Source organism: Pelmatolapia mariae, linkage group LG16_19, assembly GCF_036321145.2.
Source record: "Pelmatolapia mariae isolate MD_Pm_ZW linkage group LG16_19, Pm_UMD_F_2, whole genome shotgun sequence".
Taxonomy (NCBI): domain Eukaryota; kingdom Metazoa; phylum Chordata; class Actinopteri; order Cichliformes; family Cichlidae; genus Pelmatolapia; species Pelmatolapia mariae.
In genome coordinates, this window is record NC_086241.1 from 16,063,972 (window position 1) to 16,081,018 (window position 17,047).

Consider the following 17,047-nt stretch of genomic DNA (forward strand, 5'->3'; position numbering starts at 1 on the left):
AGACAGCTGACATGTTCCTGGTTTAACAAAAACAAAATCAGATTGACTTTTATTTTATTAAAAAGCCTTTCTTACCTCGGTGATATTGTATTGTCCTTCCTAGGCTTAAAATTCTATGGATTATTCGTATACCTCACCCAGACAAGCAGTTTATATATGCTGAATATATTTAGAGTAAAACAGCAATAGTGAAATGTTTTATATTATGCTGATATATGTGTTTTGAGTACTTTTGTGTTTTCCTGTTTGTTTTTCCTGATTCTATTGCAATGTGTCCACATGGGTAAAACTGGCAGCTGTAATAAAGTAACAAAGGTGTTTTACTACATGTGTCCTGCTTCCAGAGGTCTACTGCAGATCAGATCTTCTTGTAAAGATTGAGGTTTTCTGCAGTTTATTCATTTAAGTTATGTTGATTTGAGCAGTCTGTATATCTCAGGTGATTTTAAAAGCATTTTAATAATAAAATCTAAAAGGATGATTGTCTGCTTTGCATCTATTAACTTAAGCAGTACAACTGTTTCCACTAATTCCATTTATGGTGATGTGTCTGCAGTAAGATAGGATAATGTCAGTGAGTGGAAACTGGTATAACTACCGATTGTATTTTGCCACCATTAAAGTTTGTGAATTCTGTACTGCCTTTATAAAATCCTAATCAGTGCAATTGAAAATCCAGAGCATATGATACCATAAACACACACGCAAATAGTATAGATTTTCAAAAGTTTTCACAAAATAATTATCTCAGTTTAAAATGTAAGTAACTCAACATTATAATTTCAATATAAAGCTGCTTTTCCCCTGGTGTTTTTTGTTGTTGTTTGTTTGTTTTTATTAGCACGGTCCTCCTTATCATACCTGCCCTGATTAGTAATCCAGCTAGGCTTAAATTTGAAGCATTTGGCACTATGGTTGAAGAAAAAAAATGGAAAAGAATTAGGGCCAGTGGGGGGGGGAAAGTGGGGCGTCTTTTGTTTTTCTTTTCCAGGCACTTTTTTTAATCAAAGGGGGTTAAATCAAACGTAGTTTGTCTGAAAATGGTTAGGGATCAAGTATTCGCCTTAAGCACGGGTACACTTTTTGGCCTTTCGGCTTGCCGTCTGTTGCCCCGGTGATTATGACGCTTGGATGGCTTTTTGAGATTAGCCTCTTTAGCTGGAGTATCGACTGCAGAAGTTCAGCGAGCTTTACCGCAAGGAGTTGTGGGGGGGATAACCTGCAGTCATGGCGTCTGTTTTAGATGCTCTGTGGGAAGACCGAGATGTTAGGTTTGACATCACTGCACAGTAAGTTAATTTGTCACCGCCCGTAGAGGCTAACTGGTTAATCGAGCTTAGCTAAGCTAATTGCCTAGCGTCATTATTTATGCCGACACTGTGATGCGAGGTTTTCCTGATAATTATATTAGGTTTAAAGTGTTTTCGTTTTTGCGGTGGCTTTATATCGCACGCACTGAGTGCCAATATTGTAATCCATGCTGTTCATAGGCAGATGAAAACACGTCCTGGAGAGGTGCTCATAGACTGCCTGGACTCAATTGAAGATACAAAAGGAAACAACGGAGACCGAGGTGCTTTTGCTACCTTACAGACTGAAAATATCCAGACCAGATTTGTTATAGTTTCCTTTTTTCTTTCTTTTCATTTTGAGTTTTTGACCTCAATTCCATTTCAGTGAGTTGTCCAGCGAGGGTTTACTCATTACATTTGAGTTTTTATCGCTTTAACATTTTTAGTTTTCAGTCTAACGATGATAACCTTGATGCTGAGAGCTGCTAACAAAAATAATAACGGATCATGGTGTTCACTTTTTTCCAGGACGGCTCTTGGTGACAAATTTGAGAATCATTTGGCACTCGTTGGCTCTGCCAAGAGTCAATTTGTGTAAGTACACCTGAATGCCTCCATTATTTGACTGTGTTGTATTCCTTTTTTCTTTTTCTATCTATTTGAATTGTTTAGTTAAAAGTTTAGTAAGGAGGAAGGGAGGGTAGCTATGAAGAGGATGAAGAGTAGAAACACAGTTGGTCCAGATGACATACAGTGGGATGCAAAAGTTTGGGCAACCTTGTTAATAGTCATTATTTTCCTGTATAAATCGTTGGTTGTTACAATAAAAAATGTCAGTTAAATATATCATATAGGAGACACACACAGTGATATTTGAGAAGTGAAATGAAGTTTATTGGATTTACAGAAAGTGTGCAATAATTGTTTAAACAAAATCAGGCAGGTGCATTTTTTAAGAAAAAGGGTGAGGTGCAGAACTGTCATAACTACAGAAAGATAAAGTTTAGGATCCATACTATGAAACTATGGGAAAGAGCTGTTGAAGCCAGGTTAAGAAGAGAGGTTACAATCAGTGACCAGCAGTATGGCTTCATGCTCAGAAAGAACAACAGTGATGTGATGTTAGCTTTGAGAGTGTTGACGGAGAAGGTCAATATAAGTTGAGAGATGAGACATGTGTGGGAATGAAAAAGGTGACAGGTTTAACAGTGAATCAGCAGTAGTGAAGGTGGATAAGTTTAACTACCTGGGGTCAACCAGTGATGTACGTTCCACAGGAGAGGAGAAGAAGAGAGTGCAGAAGAGTGAAAGGGAAGGTTTGCAAGATGTCAGTGAGACCTGCTATGATTTATGTTTTAGAGACACAGGCAGTGACAAACAGACAGGGGGCTGAAGTTTTTCTTTTTGGAGTGACCAGGATGGGCATGATAAGAAATTAGTTTATATGTGAGACAAATGTGTAATGCAAACAGTAACTGATATATACGGAATATATGCAAATAAACAAAAACAGAATTCACAAGCTGTGAATGAAATTATGTCCAGCCTAAATTAAAATCTGGTTTGTGTTTTTCTTTTTTTTTTCAGCTGTAGGTTACAACACCATCATTAACATCACAACAAGGACAGCCAACTCAGTAAGTAAACTCTCGTTTTACCTGTGCGTTTTATTTCTGTTTTAAACTATTTGTTCAGAATGTTTTTACACTTCCTCACATCAAAAATATTTAATTTCATTAACACTTCTTAACTGATGCGCCTTAAGTGTGCCAACAGGTTTTTTTATCCATTATTCACATAAAGTGGACAAATGTCAAACCTGTAGGACAAATTATGGCAGCATTGTTTTTTTGTTGTTGTTTTTTTTTTTTTTTTTTTTTTTTTGACATGCTAAGAATTAAAGTGTATAAAAACAAAGTGATCAAGACTGATGGTAAACTTAGTAATTTAGGAAGTAATTACTCTCTTCCAGAAATTAAGAGGTCAAACTGAAGCTCTCTACATCTTGACCAAGTCCAACAACACGAGATTTGAGTTTATTTTTACAAATGTGGTTCCAGGAAGTCCGAGGCTTTTCACCTCTGTCATCGCTGTCCACAGGTAAAACAGCACTGAGGGAGTTTTTAAATTATCTATCAAACATACATCTTTCTCATTGTTTTAAAATGTGAGTTGTGTTGTTACAGAGCCTATGAGACTTCCAAAATGTACCGGGACCTGAAACTGCGAGCTGCACTGATTCAAAATAAGCAGCTTAGACTCCTGCCCCGCGAGCAAGTGTATGATAAAATTAATGGAGTCTGGAATTTATCCAGCGATCAGGTACTAGTGTGACTTTTAAAATATTTGTTTAGTGTTTCTCAGATAGTATGCATGCACAGACTAAAACTGAACAAGTACCACACTGTTTAAAAAAAGTATTTACAGGCGATTGAGATGTTTTTGTGAAGAGCTGTTTGATTGATTTTATTTAATTCCAATACATATCCCAAACCAATAAATATCACAGACTAACACATGTAAGCATATTAAGACGCCCATGATAGTGTGCGTGCAGTAAGTACCAGAAACGCAAAGATCAACTTATTTCCATTGTTTTCTTTCTTTAAGCGGTTCACATTTAGATTATGACAATTTAAAAAATGTGAAGACATATTTGTAGAAAATAATCTCTAAATATGTGAAAGTGAGTTTCCTTTGACGACTCTGTCTTTTAGGGTAACCTTGGAACCTTCTTCATTACCAATGTTCGAATTGTGTGGCACGCAAACATGAATGAGAGCTTCAACGTCAGCATTCCTTACCTCCAGATTGTAAGTACAGTCAAGGTCCTTCTAGAAGCAATTGTTACCACTTGGCAGAGATCTTGGCAAAAACTACAGTGTAGGCAATTATTTCTGCAGTTAATTTAAAGTATCTTTCTAAACAAATAGGAGAAGAACTGTTTGATTATCATGTCAGTGATCACTGAGATATAATAAATACAGAATCGCAACTGAAATCTGATTAAATCTGCTTTAAAATTTGACACTCTGATAGTTATATTTCTGCTACACACATTACACAACATTATAGTTTAATTCCTAGTTCACACAGTTTGCCAACATCTTATCAGAGCATGCCATGTGAATGGACACAGTCAGCCAGGAACAAATGATAAGTACACTTATCTGTATCTTTACCTTCATTAGGAGTGGATATGACTGCCACCACATGGTTAAAATTGTCCTGAACACGACTGGCTCACATATTTCCCAAACAGAACTATATGAGTTTTATTCAGGGAAATGTTTCTCTCTCATAAAATGTTTCTAGTAAAGCTCAATAGAAACAATCAGTCATCATCTGTAAATGCATTTTATGTGTTTACAATTATAAAACACACTCAGCAGCCACTTTGTTAGGTACACCTCATCAAGTGTTTGTTAATGCAAAAATCTAATCAACCAGAATTTGATTTCTGCTGCAACAGAATTTGGTCCAAACAACTTGAAAGTTTGGATCCATCATGTCCTGTATCAGTGACTCAGGCTGTTGGTGATGGGATCATGGTGTGGAGGATATTTTCTTGTCAAACTTTGGGCCCTAAAGTAACAAAAGAGTATCGTTGGTACTACCTGAGTATTGTTGCTGATCTTGTCCATCCCTTTATGACCACAGCATACCCATCTTCTATTGGCTGTTTTCAGCAGGATAATGCTCCACAAATCTCAGATCATCTCAAACAAGTTTCTTGAAGGTGAAAGTGAGTTCACTGTACTGAAATGACCACAATCACCAGATCTCAGTCCATAAGAGCACATTTGGGTTGTGGTGGAACTGGAGATTCTCATCACGGACATGCAGCTGACAAATTTGCTGCAACTGTGTGACGCTGTTGTGTCAATATAAACCAAAATCTGTGAGGAATGTTTCCAGCATCTTGTTGAATCTATGCTACAAAGAATTAAAGCATTTCCCGCCGGTACTTGCAAGATATACCTAATAAAGTGGCCTGCCACATAAATCAGAAGTCTTATTTTTTGTTTCCCTTATGAAGTAATGTGTCCTGTTCAACGCATATCAGGATGGTGTATAACATATTTTATTTCCTCTCAAGTGGTCTATCAGAATAAGAGACTCAAAGTTTGGCCTGGCGCTGGTGATAGAGAGCTCACGCCAGGTAACTTCTATGCAATGTCATTTACAGTCTTCTGATATAATTCTATTATTGGGACTTTCTTCTTTAGTTTTGGGTCTTCTAATATACCAAAATATCCACTTTGTGATTTTTAGAGTGGCGGGTACGTGCTTGGGTTTAAGATTGACCCAGTGGAAAAACTCCAAGATGCACTCAAAGAAATCAACTCCTTGCATAAAGTGTACTCTGCTAACCCCATCTTTGGAGTGGATTATGAAATGGAAGAAAAGGTAGGCATACATACACAATATAAGAATCACAAACTCAAAAATAGCCCGCAAGTCTATTTTTGAGTTCACAGCTGTTAAGGAGATATTTTAATGTAGCTGGCTTTCCCGGCTCTTCAGCTGATCGTGTTGTCATAGCACTGTTTGTCCTAACAACGATTTCAGCCGCAGCCTTTGGAAGAGCTCACAGTGGAACAGCCTCCCGATGACGTGGAAATCGAGCCTGATGAGCAGACCGATGCATTTACTGTGAGTGTGCCTGCTGGCCACCCTTACACTCATCACTCGTCTGGGAATCAAAGGTTTAGCTTTCACACTCTCAGAATAGCTATTAGCTAATATCCTCCAGCATAATGAACAAACATGAATTTATGTTGCCTGGCGCTCGTGTCTGGGAGTCATCAACTATTTACTACAAGCAGAATGCTTTATTTTAATTTAGATTAGCTTTTTTAACTACATGTGTTTATGTGTTTGGTTGCAGGCCTACTTTGCAGATGGCAATAAGGTAAAATCTCAATATATATAATAATATAATCATGACAGCTTGCTATAAAACTTAAAAAGTGCTATAAACCTGATTTATGTCTTGTTTTCCCAAAGCAACAAGACCGTGAGCCGGTTTTCTCCGAGGAGCTCGGCCTCGCCATTGAAAAGCTAAAGGACGGCTTCACTCTTCAAGGGCTGTGGGAAGTAATGGGCTGAGATAACATCAAACACATGTACATATTTTATGTAGATGTTCTGCTTGTATAGACAATATTGCTTATAGCTCAGGTTAAAAGATGTACAGTTTTGCTGAGAGCAGTTTCCTAAAAAAGAAAAGTAAATTGTGACGTTTACTATATAAAACATTTTCTTGTAGTGAACTTGAATGTAATATAAATAAACATATTCAAACAGATGGTGGAAAGTAAATTTTTTGATGTCTTTATATCTTTTGTAGCTACTGTGTGTGTAAGGGACACAATGGTCTGAGTATTTTAAAAATGTGAGAAGGGAACAGGCCTTGAGCTCCTGTGGCTGCAGCTGTTCGCTGACCCCCGGCTGCTTGTTTGGTAACTCCTGTGGAAATGCCTCACACACCGACACGGACTCGCACACTGTTGCGTAGAAGTCATTACTATCACTGAATTCTGACTCACTCCACATGTAGACGTCCCCGCTCACAGCTGTGGTATAGATGCCAGCTGTTTGTGTAAACCTGCAGAGCACTGGATTGCACTGTGGTGCCACTTTGTTTAAAAAGTGTTTTGTGTGGGTTTTTTTTTTTTTTTTTTTAAAAACAATTTAGTCAAAAGTGAATAAAATAAGGAGATGGTGTGTTTTTCTGTTTTCTGTTTGGTACAACAATGTTGTTACTAATCTTTCGGGGTGACGAGGCACCTCAGTTGTTTTTACTCCATGACAGCTGTGTGAGCGCACCGCTTTGGCCAACCTGAATTCTTCATGGACGGGGTGGTTGGCTATATTTAGAGGGGCACAGTTATATTGAACTGGCTTCAGACCTGCCTGTCTATAGTTCTCTGTCTTCACCAGCAAGGACGGTCAGTTTTCCCTTACTTCCATCTACTTCCTGTCCCACAAGAATGGATCCCCAAGGTTTGAGGGAAGATCTTCGTCTGTTTCAGAGCACTTTGCTCCAGGATGGGCTCAAGGAGCTTCTGAATGAGAATAAATTGATTGACTGTATCCTAAAAGTTGGAGACAGAAGCATCCCCTGCCATCGGCTCATTATGGCAGCATGCAGTCCTTATTTCCGGGAGCTCTACTTTTCAGAGGACGGTAAGGAATCAAGCCAAAAAGAGGTTGTTCTTGAGAACCTTGACCCCAATATTATGGAGGTGATTGTGAATTACATGTACTCAGCAGAGATTGACATCAACGATGACAACGTGCAGGATATTCTGACTGTTGCCAATCGCTTCCAGATTCCCTCAGTGTTCACAGTTTGTGTGAATTATCTCCAGAAAAGGCTGAACAAGAAAAGCTGCCTTGCCATCTACAGATTGGGACTGATGCTGAATTGCACCAGATTGGCAATGACGGCTCGAGATTACGTTGCAGATCACTTTGAACCCATAGCCAAGGATGATGATTTCTTGGAGCTTGCTCCACCTGAACTCTTTGCCATTATCGGAGCAGATGCGCTCAATGTGGAAAAGGAAGAGACGGTGTTCGAGTGTCTGATGAAGTGGATCAGAAAAGACAAGGACAAGCGTGTGAAGTCTTTGGTGGAGGCCTTTGACTTCATCCGTTTCCGACTGCTGCCGGAGAAGTACTTCAAGGAGAAAGTGGAGAAAGATGACCTCATCAAGGCTGATCCTGAGCTCCAGAAAAAAATCAAAATCATCAAGGAAGCCTTTGCGGGGAAGCTACCTGAGAAGAAAAAGGGGCAAGATGCAGAGGAAGGGGAGGAGGGGAAGCTGCCCGGTTACCTAAATGATAACCGCAGATATGGCATGTATGGCAGAGATGTGGTCCTGATGATTAACGACACAGCTGCGGTGGCCTACGATGTCCAGGAAAATGAATGTTTTCTGGCAGCAATGGCTGAGCAAATCCCGAAAAACCACGTCAGTCTGACAACAAAGAAGAACAACCTGTATGTGCTGGGAGGACTGTTTGTGGATGAGGACGAGAAAGAGAATACGCTGCAGTGTTACTTCTACCAGGTAGAAAGTGCTCCTTTAATTCATATTAAAGCAACAATTTGAATCTTTTTCTTAATCTGAAATCATTGTTTTCAGTTGGACAGTCTTGCTGCTGAATGGATCGCTCTGCCACCCATGCCCTCCCCCAGGTGTCTCTTTGCTATGGGTGAATTTGAGAATCTCATCTTTGCTGTAGCAGGAAAAGATTTACAGACCAACGAGTCTCACGACACCGTCATGTGCTATGACACTGAGTAAGTTCAGCACATTTTACAAAAGCCTTGCTTCACGGTTCTGCATTGAACATTTCCTATTCCCTTATTATCTGCATCTTCAGAAAAATGAAATGGACAGAAACAAAAAAGTTGCCCTTGAAAATCCACGGCCACTGTGTGGTCTCCGAGAACGGGCTGGTATACTGCATTGGAGGAAAAACCGATGAGAAGTAAGGCTGCAAATACCCCAAATATTTACACGTTAAGTCAAACTACGATTTTCACATGTTATTAACTCTTCCCTGGAATCGTTTCTGTCTGTTAATAAAGTAAAGCAATCAATAAGATGTTTGCATACAACCACAAGAGGGCTGAGTGGAAAGAGGTCGCTGCCATGAAGACACCCAGATCCATGTTTGGGGCTGTTATCCACAAAGGAAGGATCATTGTTGCTGGAGGTGTCAATGAAGAAGGCCTGACAGCTGTGTGTGAAGCCTATGACTTTGGGACCAACAAGTAAGTGCTGCTAATATAAACCAGACAAGTTCCCTTTTTTTAAACCAGATTTAGATTTTCTGATTTGTAGAAGATACAGATACTCTTAAAAACATACAAATAGATTCACTAAAAACTGTTTTCACACTACCATTAAAAGGTTTTACACAACCCCCCATTTTTTTTCTGTTTTTAAATCAAACATGAGCAGCCAATGTCCAGGAGACAATATTAAACAGTACAAAGGTGAGTGGTAATCCAACTGGAGTAATCTAACTGGAGTAAATAATGATTATTGACAAATTAAAGATTCAGGTCAAAGTCAAAAACTGAAAAGCCCTTCATTTTCATGGAGAAATGGGGCTTGTCATTAAATTAAATTCAGTTGTATTTATATAGTGCTAATTCACAACAACCATCCCTTCGAGATGCCTCTCGGAGATTAAGAAAATGATGAAGTTACAATAAAGTAATTTAAGCCTTGTTAACACAACAGAGGCAATGCTGGAGAAACCTGTGTTACTACACCCTCTGATGCCCTGTAAGGGCATTACCTCTGCAGGAAGTAGAACTTTATTTTGATATTAGAATGATTAGGAACATTAGACTGCAAGATAATAACCCCTAAACATTAAAAGAACTGCATGGTTGACCAAAAATGATGGACAACCAGCACTATCTCTGAAACTAACCCCCCTTGGAAGTGTTCTTTTATGAACTGGACAGAAAGATGAAAGGATTTGGTTTCCCTGGGAAAAACTGCAGTACAGAACACCGGGCTGTGAAGAGAATCATGCCCTCATTTATACGGGTCTTTAATGCTCTTGGCAGATTGTTGTGGAGCTTACCCCAGCTGTCACTCGTTGAGAGGTGGGTGCACCCTGGATAAGTCGCCTATTTATCACAGAGCTAATACAGAGAGACAAACAACTTTTCAGACTACATCAACCAATTTAGAATCACCAACTAACCTGACATGCATGTTTCTGGGCTGTGTGAGGAAGCAAGGACTTTGCAGAGATGACACGAGTGGTATCTGAAAAAAGCGTTTTGATGAGAGAAAAGGCGTAGAAAGCTAATTTTTAAATAGATCTTTCAGGAAATTAAAAGCACACAGGAATTGCTTCATGTTACATTTATGTGCATCTTCTTGCAGGTGGACACCATTTACAGATTTTCCACAGGAGAGGAGCTCAATCAACCTGGTGAGCTGTGGCGGACTGCTGTACGCTGTAGGAGGCTTTGCTATGGTGGAGAATGAGAACAAAGAGTGTACACCCTCTGAAGTCATTGACATCTGGCAGTATGTTTTTTATTTTACTTTTGCATTATGTATTACAGTATCTACATGATATTTATTTTTATTTCGGGGGGACAAAATATTTTAATTCATTTGTACTTATTTTGACTCTTTTTTTTAATAGATATGAAGATGACAAGAAACAGTGGACTGGCATGATCAAAGAGATGCGTTATGCAGCCGGAGCCTCGTGTGTCTCTATGCGCCTGAATGCAGTCAGAATGCCCAAACTGTAACAACATATCTTGCATGTTCACTGTTACTGATGCAGGATAGAGAATACTCTGTACATGTTTTTATTCAGCAGGTTATTTTTCTCATTTTCACACATGCCTGCCCTTCTTTAATAAAATGTACCATCATGTTATAACGTTTTAATGACCGAGTGCTACTTTAGGCTGCCAGCATGTGATTAGAGTCCACACAGAAAAATGGTTTCACTCTACGCATACCTGATTTCAATTCCCATACATAGTATCCATGTGTACCTCCAAACCTTCTCTAGCAGAGCTTCTGCTTTTAGAAGTCTTGCACAAAACCCTTTCTCTAGATTTCTATTTTGGGTAAAAGGAAGAAGCAGCAAGGGGCAAAATCTGGTTCTGTGACACTGGAACAAATTATTTGTGCATAAGTCTTTGATGTGACTCTTCCACTGAAAGCTGCTGTTTGTTGCCTGATGATCCTCAACATTTGCAAAGAGCCCATGCAAGCACATAGAGGAATAAAAAAAGGATAGCCGTGCTGAAAGTGATCTTGAAGAGTAGATCAGTGTTTAAACTTTTTTAAATGAATCTCATTTTAATTGTGGATGATTAAATTATGTACTAGTGCATTTTTACTGTGCTCATGGAGCATACTCTGAGAACCCTCGCTCTATAGCACATCTGAGAATTCCCCAACATATGGTTTTCTTTTGTAGGATTGAAATCAGTCACAAATATACCATGGCTCTTTGGTATTTTAGACATTTTGGTGTTTTAAGAGGTCAACATCATGTATGCAGAAAAATAAAAGCAACTTTAAAAAAAATCTAAATACTGTTGGATGTGTGATCCCCTGATTGCAAAGACTCAATTATGATTTACAGCTTAAAATATTTCGGAGTCCACTCTTGTGTGGCCCTGTGCAATCTGACACGTGTCAGCATAAACATATAATGATGCAGTAAAACAGTTATAAGTAACAGATATGCAATGATGTTTAAAAGCTGGACAGTCATGTTTTGCAAAAGTCCACTGATCTAAATATTGAAAATATAAAGCAAAAATACAATTTTTCAGATTTTATTTAGAAAAAATCTTATTAATTACAAAAGCACATAATACACAATCTCATCTAAGGTGATTGAGGTAGACTCATGTCAACTTTAGACTATAATTAAATATGCGGGGCACTTTAAGTATGCTGTGTGTTCAGTCACAGAAACGCCGACTTCAGTGCTGAAAGCACCATTTTGATCATGATTTATAATATAAATAAGGGCTTTCGGGTGGAACACTATCTGAATATTTTCTTTTTTAGATATTCCTTCCACGCATCGTGTGTTGAAAGCTCCATAGAGTTCCATTCAAAGTGAGGGATCTGCGAAACAGAAACATCACCAATTACTGCACAGCAGGTCTATTGTAATATTGCTAATATTTAAACTGGGTGCAGTTAGAGAACGACATTTAACATCAACCAGAGTAAAAATGTCTCACCTGAACAACACGGTACCCCAGAATTTCAAGGTGTCTCTTTCTCATCAGGGCTTCACCTTTCATGTGATGAGTGTTTTTGCAGAAGTACTTTGAATCAAGAAAGTCCACAGCGACACTGAAAAAAAGGCAAAGGGAGGATGTCAACATATTAAGTATCCTTGATCTGTGTATATACAAGTACATATAAGGATTTCCATACCGCTGAGCTCCAGTTGGAAGCTCATCCCTGATGTTTTCCAGTGAGCTCGTGTCCCAGCGAACATTTCCTCTGTCTGTGATCTGCAGTGTGCTTGGCTCGATGTAGGACAACGGCTTCAAGAGTTTGTCCAGTTTGCATTCAAAGTCTGAAAAAGACAAAGTGACTTGTCACATTTTTAAAAATGAGACTGTGTGAAAACATCATGTGCAGAGCTCATTGAGAAAGAAGGAAATCTGGATCAGGATTAGTTGATGGTATTTTCCTGAGAAATTCAAGATTATGTCTCCCAGTTACACCATTTCAATTTGTGATGATATGATGGAGATTGTTTAGTTTTGCCAGATGTTGCAGGGGTAAAAAAATCCTCCCATAAATATGTGGATTCAGACCCTAAGAGCTAATGCGGAGCTTTGAGAAGTGGTCTGCCAAGGCTCTCCATCTTTCAGGATTTCTTTAAAATAAAGTCTAAGAGACTACCTTTTGCAAACCTGAGGCCTGTACTATGAAGCTACTATCTGGATTCACTCACCATAACACTGAATATTAGGTTTAGTGGTCACAAAAAGGTGGTTATCAACTTGCGAAGTTAACCCTCCCCCATGTTCATAAGAAAGGGGTGGCACTGGCAGCATCGGACCAATCACAATTACTGGTGAGTGTACTGGCAACAGAACAACTGATTATTAACCCTTAAGTTATCTGGATATGACAAAATCCTCCATTGTAGTACAGGCCCTGTGGTGCTGATTGGAGACTGCTTCCTACCGTGTGTCATATGCATGTCGTTTCAGGACCAGAAATTTAATATAACTATATGAAAGGCTTTTGATTAGGAGTTAACTGATAATATTTGAACTGAATCAATCCATTCAATCCATTTAAAGACTTTTACAAAAGAAAAACAGTGTAAGAAAATACTGTCACCTCATATTACTCACCTATGGTGTAAAAATATGGCGTAACAACTGCCATGTGGACACAGTTAATGCCACCAAGAACTTCACCCAGCATTTTGTGGATCTGCTGCTGCACAGGACTCACAGAGCCACTCCCTAAAAACAAATAACTCCCATGTAACCGATATAGCATTAAGTTAAAGCAGTTTTAAACCAAATTCAAGCTTCCAAGCCTACATAAAAAGAGAAAATTAGATTTCAGGGCATCCTCTTACCTTTCCTATGCAACTGCTGGCAGTAGCGCTCATGAAACCAAGGCACCTGGTACTCCGGACACTCAAGACACACTGCACGGTTGAGCTCCATGAGCCGCAGTCGTGTCCGCATGTTGAGGGCATCAGGCAGGGCTGGAGGAAGCAATATAAACACTTATATTAGTCCTATCTGATTTTACTATGGAAGCTTTGGCACAGATGCTCAAATTTAAGGAAGGTGGCAGCTTACTTTCCAGTTGTGAATCCAGCTTTCCCAGAAAGTCTATGCTGAAAATTGCTCTGATTAGTTCCTCGGGAAAATGGTCAGCTACAGCCAAGGAGTATGCCAGGAGGACCAGCAGATGTGGGTCAAAGGAGCCTACAAGTACATACAGTGAGTGTAAGCCTAAAAATAAGAAAGAAAAATAATCTGCAATCACACATAATAACTTACTCAAATGAGGAGTGAAGCGCTTAATACAAGCATCATACAGCTCGTCTACTTGTGGAGGGTCATAGTTAAGGACAGAAAAGGGGAGGAGTGTGGCGTATGTTGCTGAGTAGTGAATCTTAAAAAAAGAGACATGAAGAATAGAGGATGTAAGTATGCAGTATTTAACATAGTGATCCAATGAATGTCTCTTGAAGCACCTTATGGATGTGTTCAACAGTCACACTGGCGATTCTGTCCATCAGAGGAGGGCTGAGATGATTTATCCTGGTTAGGAAGAAGGCCAGTTCGGGGACGTTGGTCCAGTTTATTTGGTCGATCATCCTCTGCAGCGTGATCATGGTCTCGTCCAGCAGCATTTCCTCAAACCACTCCCCCGAGACGTACTTAAGCTCGTCCAGCAGTAAGTCCAGCCGGTCGGCTGTTTGCAGCCTCTCGTGCCCGCAGCGGTTCAGCGTCTGCAGCAGACGCACGTACTTGCTGTGAGTGTTGTGGCGGTAGGACTGATCGTTGCGCACCCACTTGGCCACGGCAAAAGAAATGGTGTTAAGCTCGCTGAGATTACACTGCTCCACTACCGCGTCTACCCGAGAGATCACCGCCTCCTCGAGTCGCGGGCAGGGCAGCATGGAGAGCACACGGGTCAGCATGGTCACTTCGTACGGGAAGACGCTGTGCTGCAAAAACCTGAGAGACAGAGGGCCGTCAGTCTGCATTTTATCCAAATAAACTGTGAAGCGGCAGTTGCGCCTTTGGCAGACACTTACTTGATCAAAATGTTTCTCAGTGTGGCGAAGAGCTCGGGGTTTTGATACTGCAACAGAAAAAGGGCTTGTGTGATTCTGGCCACCTCCACTGACTTGTAGAGGTGAAGGTTTCTCTGGATTACCGATGCAATTCTGAAAAATGATTAGTTATAGTTACTGATTACATCTACTGTCAGGTCACCTACAAAGGCCCCTCTGAGCCAGGAACTGATGATAAGACACACCACACACAAGGTGAAGACAACACTAGGCATACTGGCACAGGTGGTAACACATAATACAACTCACTTGTTCATTAAGCTAAGGTTCCTGCTCTGAATCTCTTCTAGTGCTTCAGCTACAGCCAGTGCCTGCTGTGCATTGAGCTCATCCGCCAACAAGAGGGCAGTGTTCTCCAACCTGTGAAGAATCAAAGTGGATATCAGGTCAGTGGGAACTGCTTTAAAGAGATTTCCCCTCATATCATGCTACTGATAATGAAACAAACCTTTCTCTGATCTCTGGAGTGGCCATAGGGGCCAGAGCAACAAACAGTTTGGTGAAGGAGAAAGGATCGGTGCTCGAGTCGATCAGCTCGGTCAGCTTTTGTTTAGCAGCTAGCCTGAAGTCACAGTTGTTGAACTGCAGTGACTGATACAGCCCTAGGATGATGCTGAGATTCTCTGCATCCAGTCTGGGGATGTTACGCAGGAAGATCTCATTGCACCTTTCCAGCAGCGGTCTGTGAATGTACTTGATGTTGCGCAGAAACTGCACCATTCGTCGCGGGATGTTGTAATTCGAGGGATCCGTGGTGTGCAGCAGGTGATCGGCTCTGCTGATGAGAGCGTCCCGCAGCTGGGGAGACACCAGGGATGACACGCTGATCATCAGAGCAGTCAGGATCCTGAAAAAAAATAAAGCCGGGGGGAGTGACGACACAACAAGAGGTGGTTATATTCAAAACGCTGATAAATCATGGGTCGCCCAACAAACCTGGCATCATCAATAGTTGGCAGCCTCTCATTCACAATGCTGGTTATGCGGCCCATTAGAGGACTGTGCTGAAGGTGCTGATCATTTAAGCAGACAGCAAATTTGGACAGAGAAGCCATTGGAAACCTGCAAAAAAATAAATCATGACTGTGTTATAACTGTTACACAAATTATTTAAAAAAAATTAGCCAACATTTTCTTACCGGTCTATTCTTAGCCACGCTTCTGAAACCAGCTGCTGAATAAGAGAGTCATGGGGCTCCACATTCAGCCTATTAAAAGGAAAACGTGCATGTTAACCTTTGCAGTCATATAATCTGAATACACTGGATAATGTGTGACCGTGTACCTAAGAAAAGCGTAGAGGATATCGATCAACATGAAGTCATCCATGAGATCTATTTTGTTTTCTGCTAAAACCCGAAGAGTCAGGAACTGTTGGTGACTCTTCATGAGGTCCACAGTCCGGAGCATCTCCGGTCTCTCCTTCTGAAATTGCCACAGCAACCGCACAGCATAGTTCACGTGGTCTACTGTGAGCTTAGCCTTGTTCATGCCCACTACATCAAACACATGGTCTTCAGCAGAGCACACCTGCAGCTGCTCCAGCACCTGGTCTCTGGTCACCGTCCCTCCGTGAAGGAGCCTACGGAGGCAGGAGTTCACAGATCGGAGGCGAAACATCATCGCAGGCTTGGGCTCAGCTCTTCATTGTACCTGTGTCCACTGCTCTGACCTCCTCAATTTGAGCTGAGATCAAACCCCACACAGTTACAGCCTGGAGGGATGAAAACAACCTGCATGACATGGTCTGCGAAAACACAAAAACATCTCAAACTATGCTCACAAACAAACACTGACTCAGGGTAAGGGGCTGACCTCTTTTACCAAGAAGCTGGTGAAGAAACTGTCCGCTCGGAGGCTTTCTACTGGTGACCACTGGACTGAAATGGAAGCTGCTGCTTCACGTGTTTAAAGAAGCAATCACTTAAACTCCCCAACAACCTCGGTCTTGCCCTTACAGCTGCATTCTTGCCTAGATTTCTGTGTATAATCAAGATTCGTACATCACATATCTCAACACAAATACAATAAGGTAATAAAAACGGCTCAAAGTCAAATTTACCCTACATGTGTGCGCTGAAGTTTTACTTCCGTAGCAGTGAGATAAGGTAATGAGAGTTTATTAAACCCTGGATTAGGGGTTTCAGGCAGTGGCTCGTTCAGGTTTATACGTTTAAATGATTTTCTTGCAAATCAATCAAGGTAAAATTTGATAAAACATATTTTGTTTTATTCTGGCTATGGAAAAAAACTTTACATAGGCAAAGCTTTGTCGACGTTTTGGCTTAATGTGTTAAAATCTTTGTTACTTTTGAGTGAATTAAAATGTTGAAATGCTTAAATGCTCAAAATTTATAGTTATCCAATCGAAATTTGAA

General features: G+C 40.4%; 3 protein-coding genes across 4 annotated transcripts; 2 read left to right on the forward strand and 1 right to left on the reverse strand.

The window, feature by feature from the left end:
- The first annotated feature begins 1,118 nt into the window (after nucleotides 1–1,118).
- bbs5 (Bardet-Biedl syndrome 5) lies at nucleotides 1,119–6,603 on the forward strand. Of its 2 annotated transcripts, XM_063498216.1 has the most exons (12): nucleotides 1,119–1,289; nucleotides 1,491–1,573; nucleotides 1,821–1,886; nucleotides 2,880–2,929; nucleotides 3,265–3,392; nucleotides 3,479–3,614; nucleotides 4,010–4,105; nucleotides 5,392–5,454; nucleotides 5,568–5,702; nucleotides 5,865–5,948; nucleotides 6,184–6,207; nucleotides 6,303–6,603. In XM_063498216.1, the coding sequence occupies exons 1-12, from the start codon at nucleotides 1,228–1,230 to the stop codon at nucleotides 6,402–6,404; spliced, it is 1,029 nt and encodes a 342-aa protein (XP_063354286.1). In that variant the 5' UTR covers nucleotides 1,119–1,227; the 3' UTR covers nucleotides 6,405–6,603. The 2 variants fall into 2 exon arrangements, with proteins under 2 accessions (XP_063354286.1, XP_063354287.1); XM_063498217.1 differs by lacking the exon at nucleotides 1,491–1,573 and having other exon boundaries at nucleotides 1,172–1,289.
- Nucleotides 6,604–7,288: 685 nt separating this feature from the next.
- Nucleotides 7,289–10,693, forward strand: klhl41a (kelch-like family member 41a). Its single transcript, XM_063499484.1, has 6 exons — nucleotides 7,289–8,374; nucleotides 8,450–8,607; nucleotides 8,691–8,798; nucleotides 8,899–9,084; nucleotides 10,220–10,366; nucleotides 10,488–10,693. The coding sequence occupies exons 1-6, from the start codon at nucleotides 7,289–7,291 to the stop codon at nucleotides 10,597–10,599; spliced, it is 1,797 nt and encodes a 598-aa protein (XP_063355554.1). The 3' UTR covers nucleotides 10,600–10,693.
- A 990-nt stretch (nucleotides 10,694–11,683) lies between these two features.
- Nucleotides 11,684–16,737, reverse strand: fastkd1 (FAST kinase domains 1). The gene is made up of 15 exons (XM_063499480.1): nucleotides 16,485–16,737; nucleotides 15,955–16,383; nucleotides 15,809–15,877; nucleotides 15,606–15,731; nucleotides 15,118–15,516; nucleotides 14,919–15,029; nucleotides 14,631–14,762; nucleotides 14,064–14,550; nucleotides 13,867–13,981; nucleotides 13,663–13,791; nucleotides 13,434–13,565; nucleotides 13,201–13,314; nucleotides 12,263–12,407; nucleotides 12,064–12,178; nucleotides 11,684–11,944 (listed from the first exon to the last, which is right to left on the reverse strand). Exons 2-15 carry the CDS (start codon nucleotides 16,290–16,292, stop codon nucleotides 11,861–11,863), a joined length of 2,496 nt encoding a protein of 831 aa, XP_063355550.1. The 5' UTR covers nucleotides 16,293–16,383; nucleotides 16,485–16,737; the 3' UTR covers nucleotides 11,684–11,860.
- Between the last annotated feature and the right edge of the window lie 310 nt (nucleotides 16,738–17,047).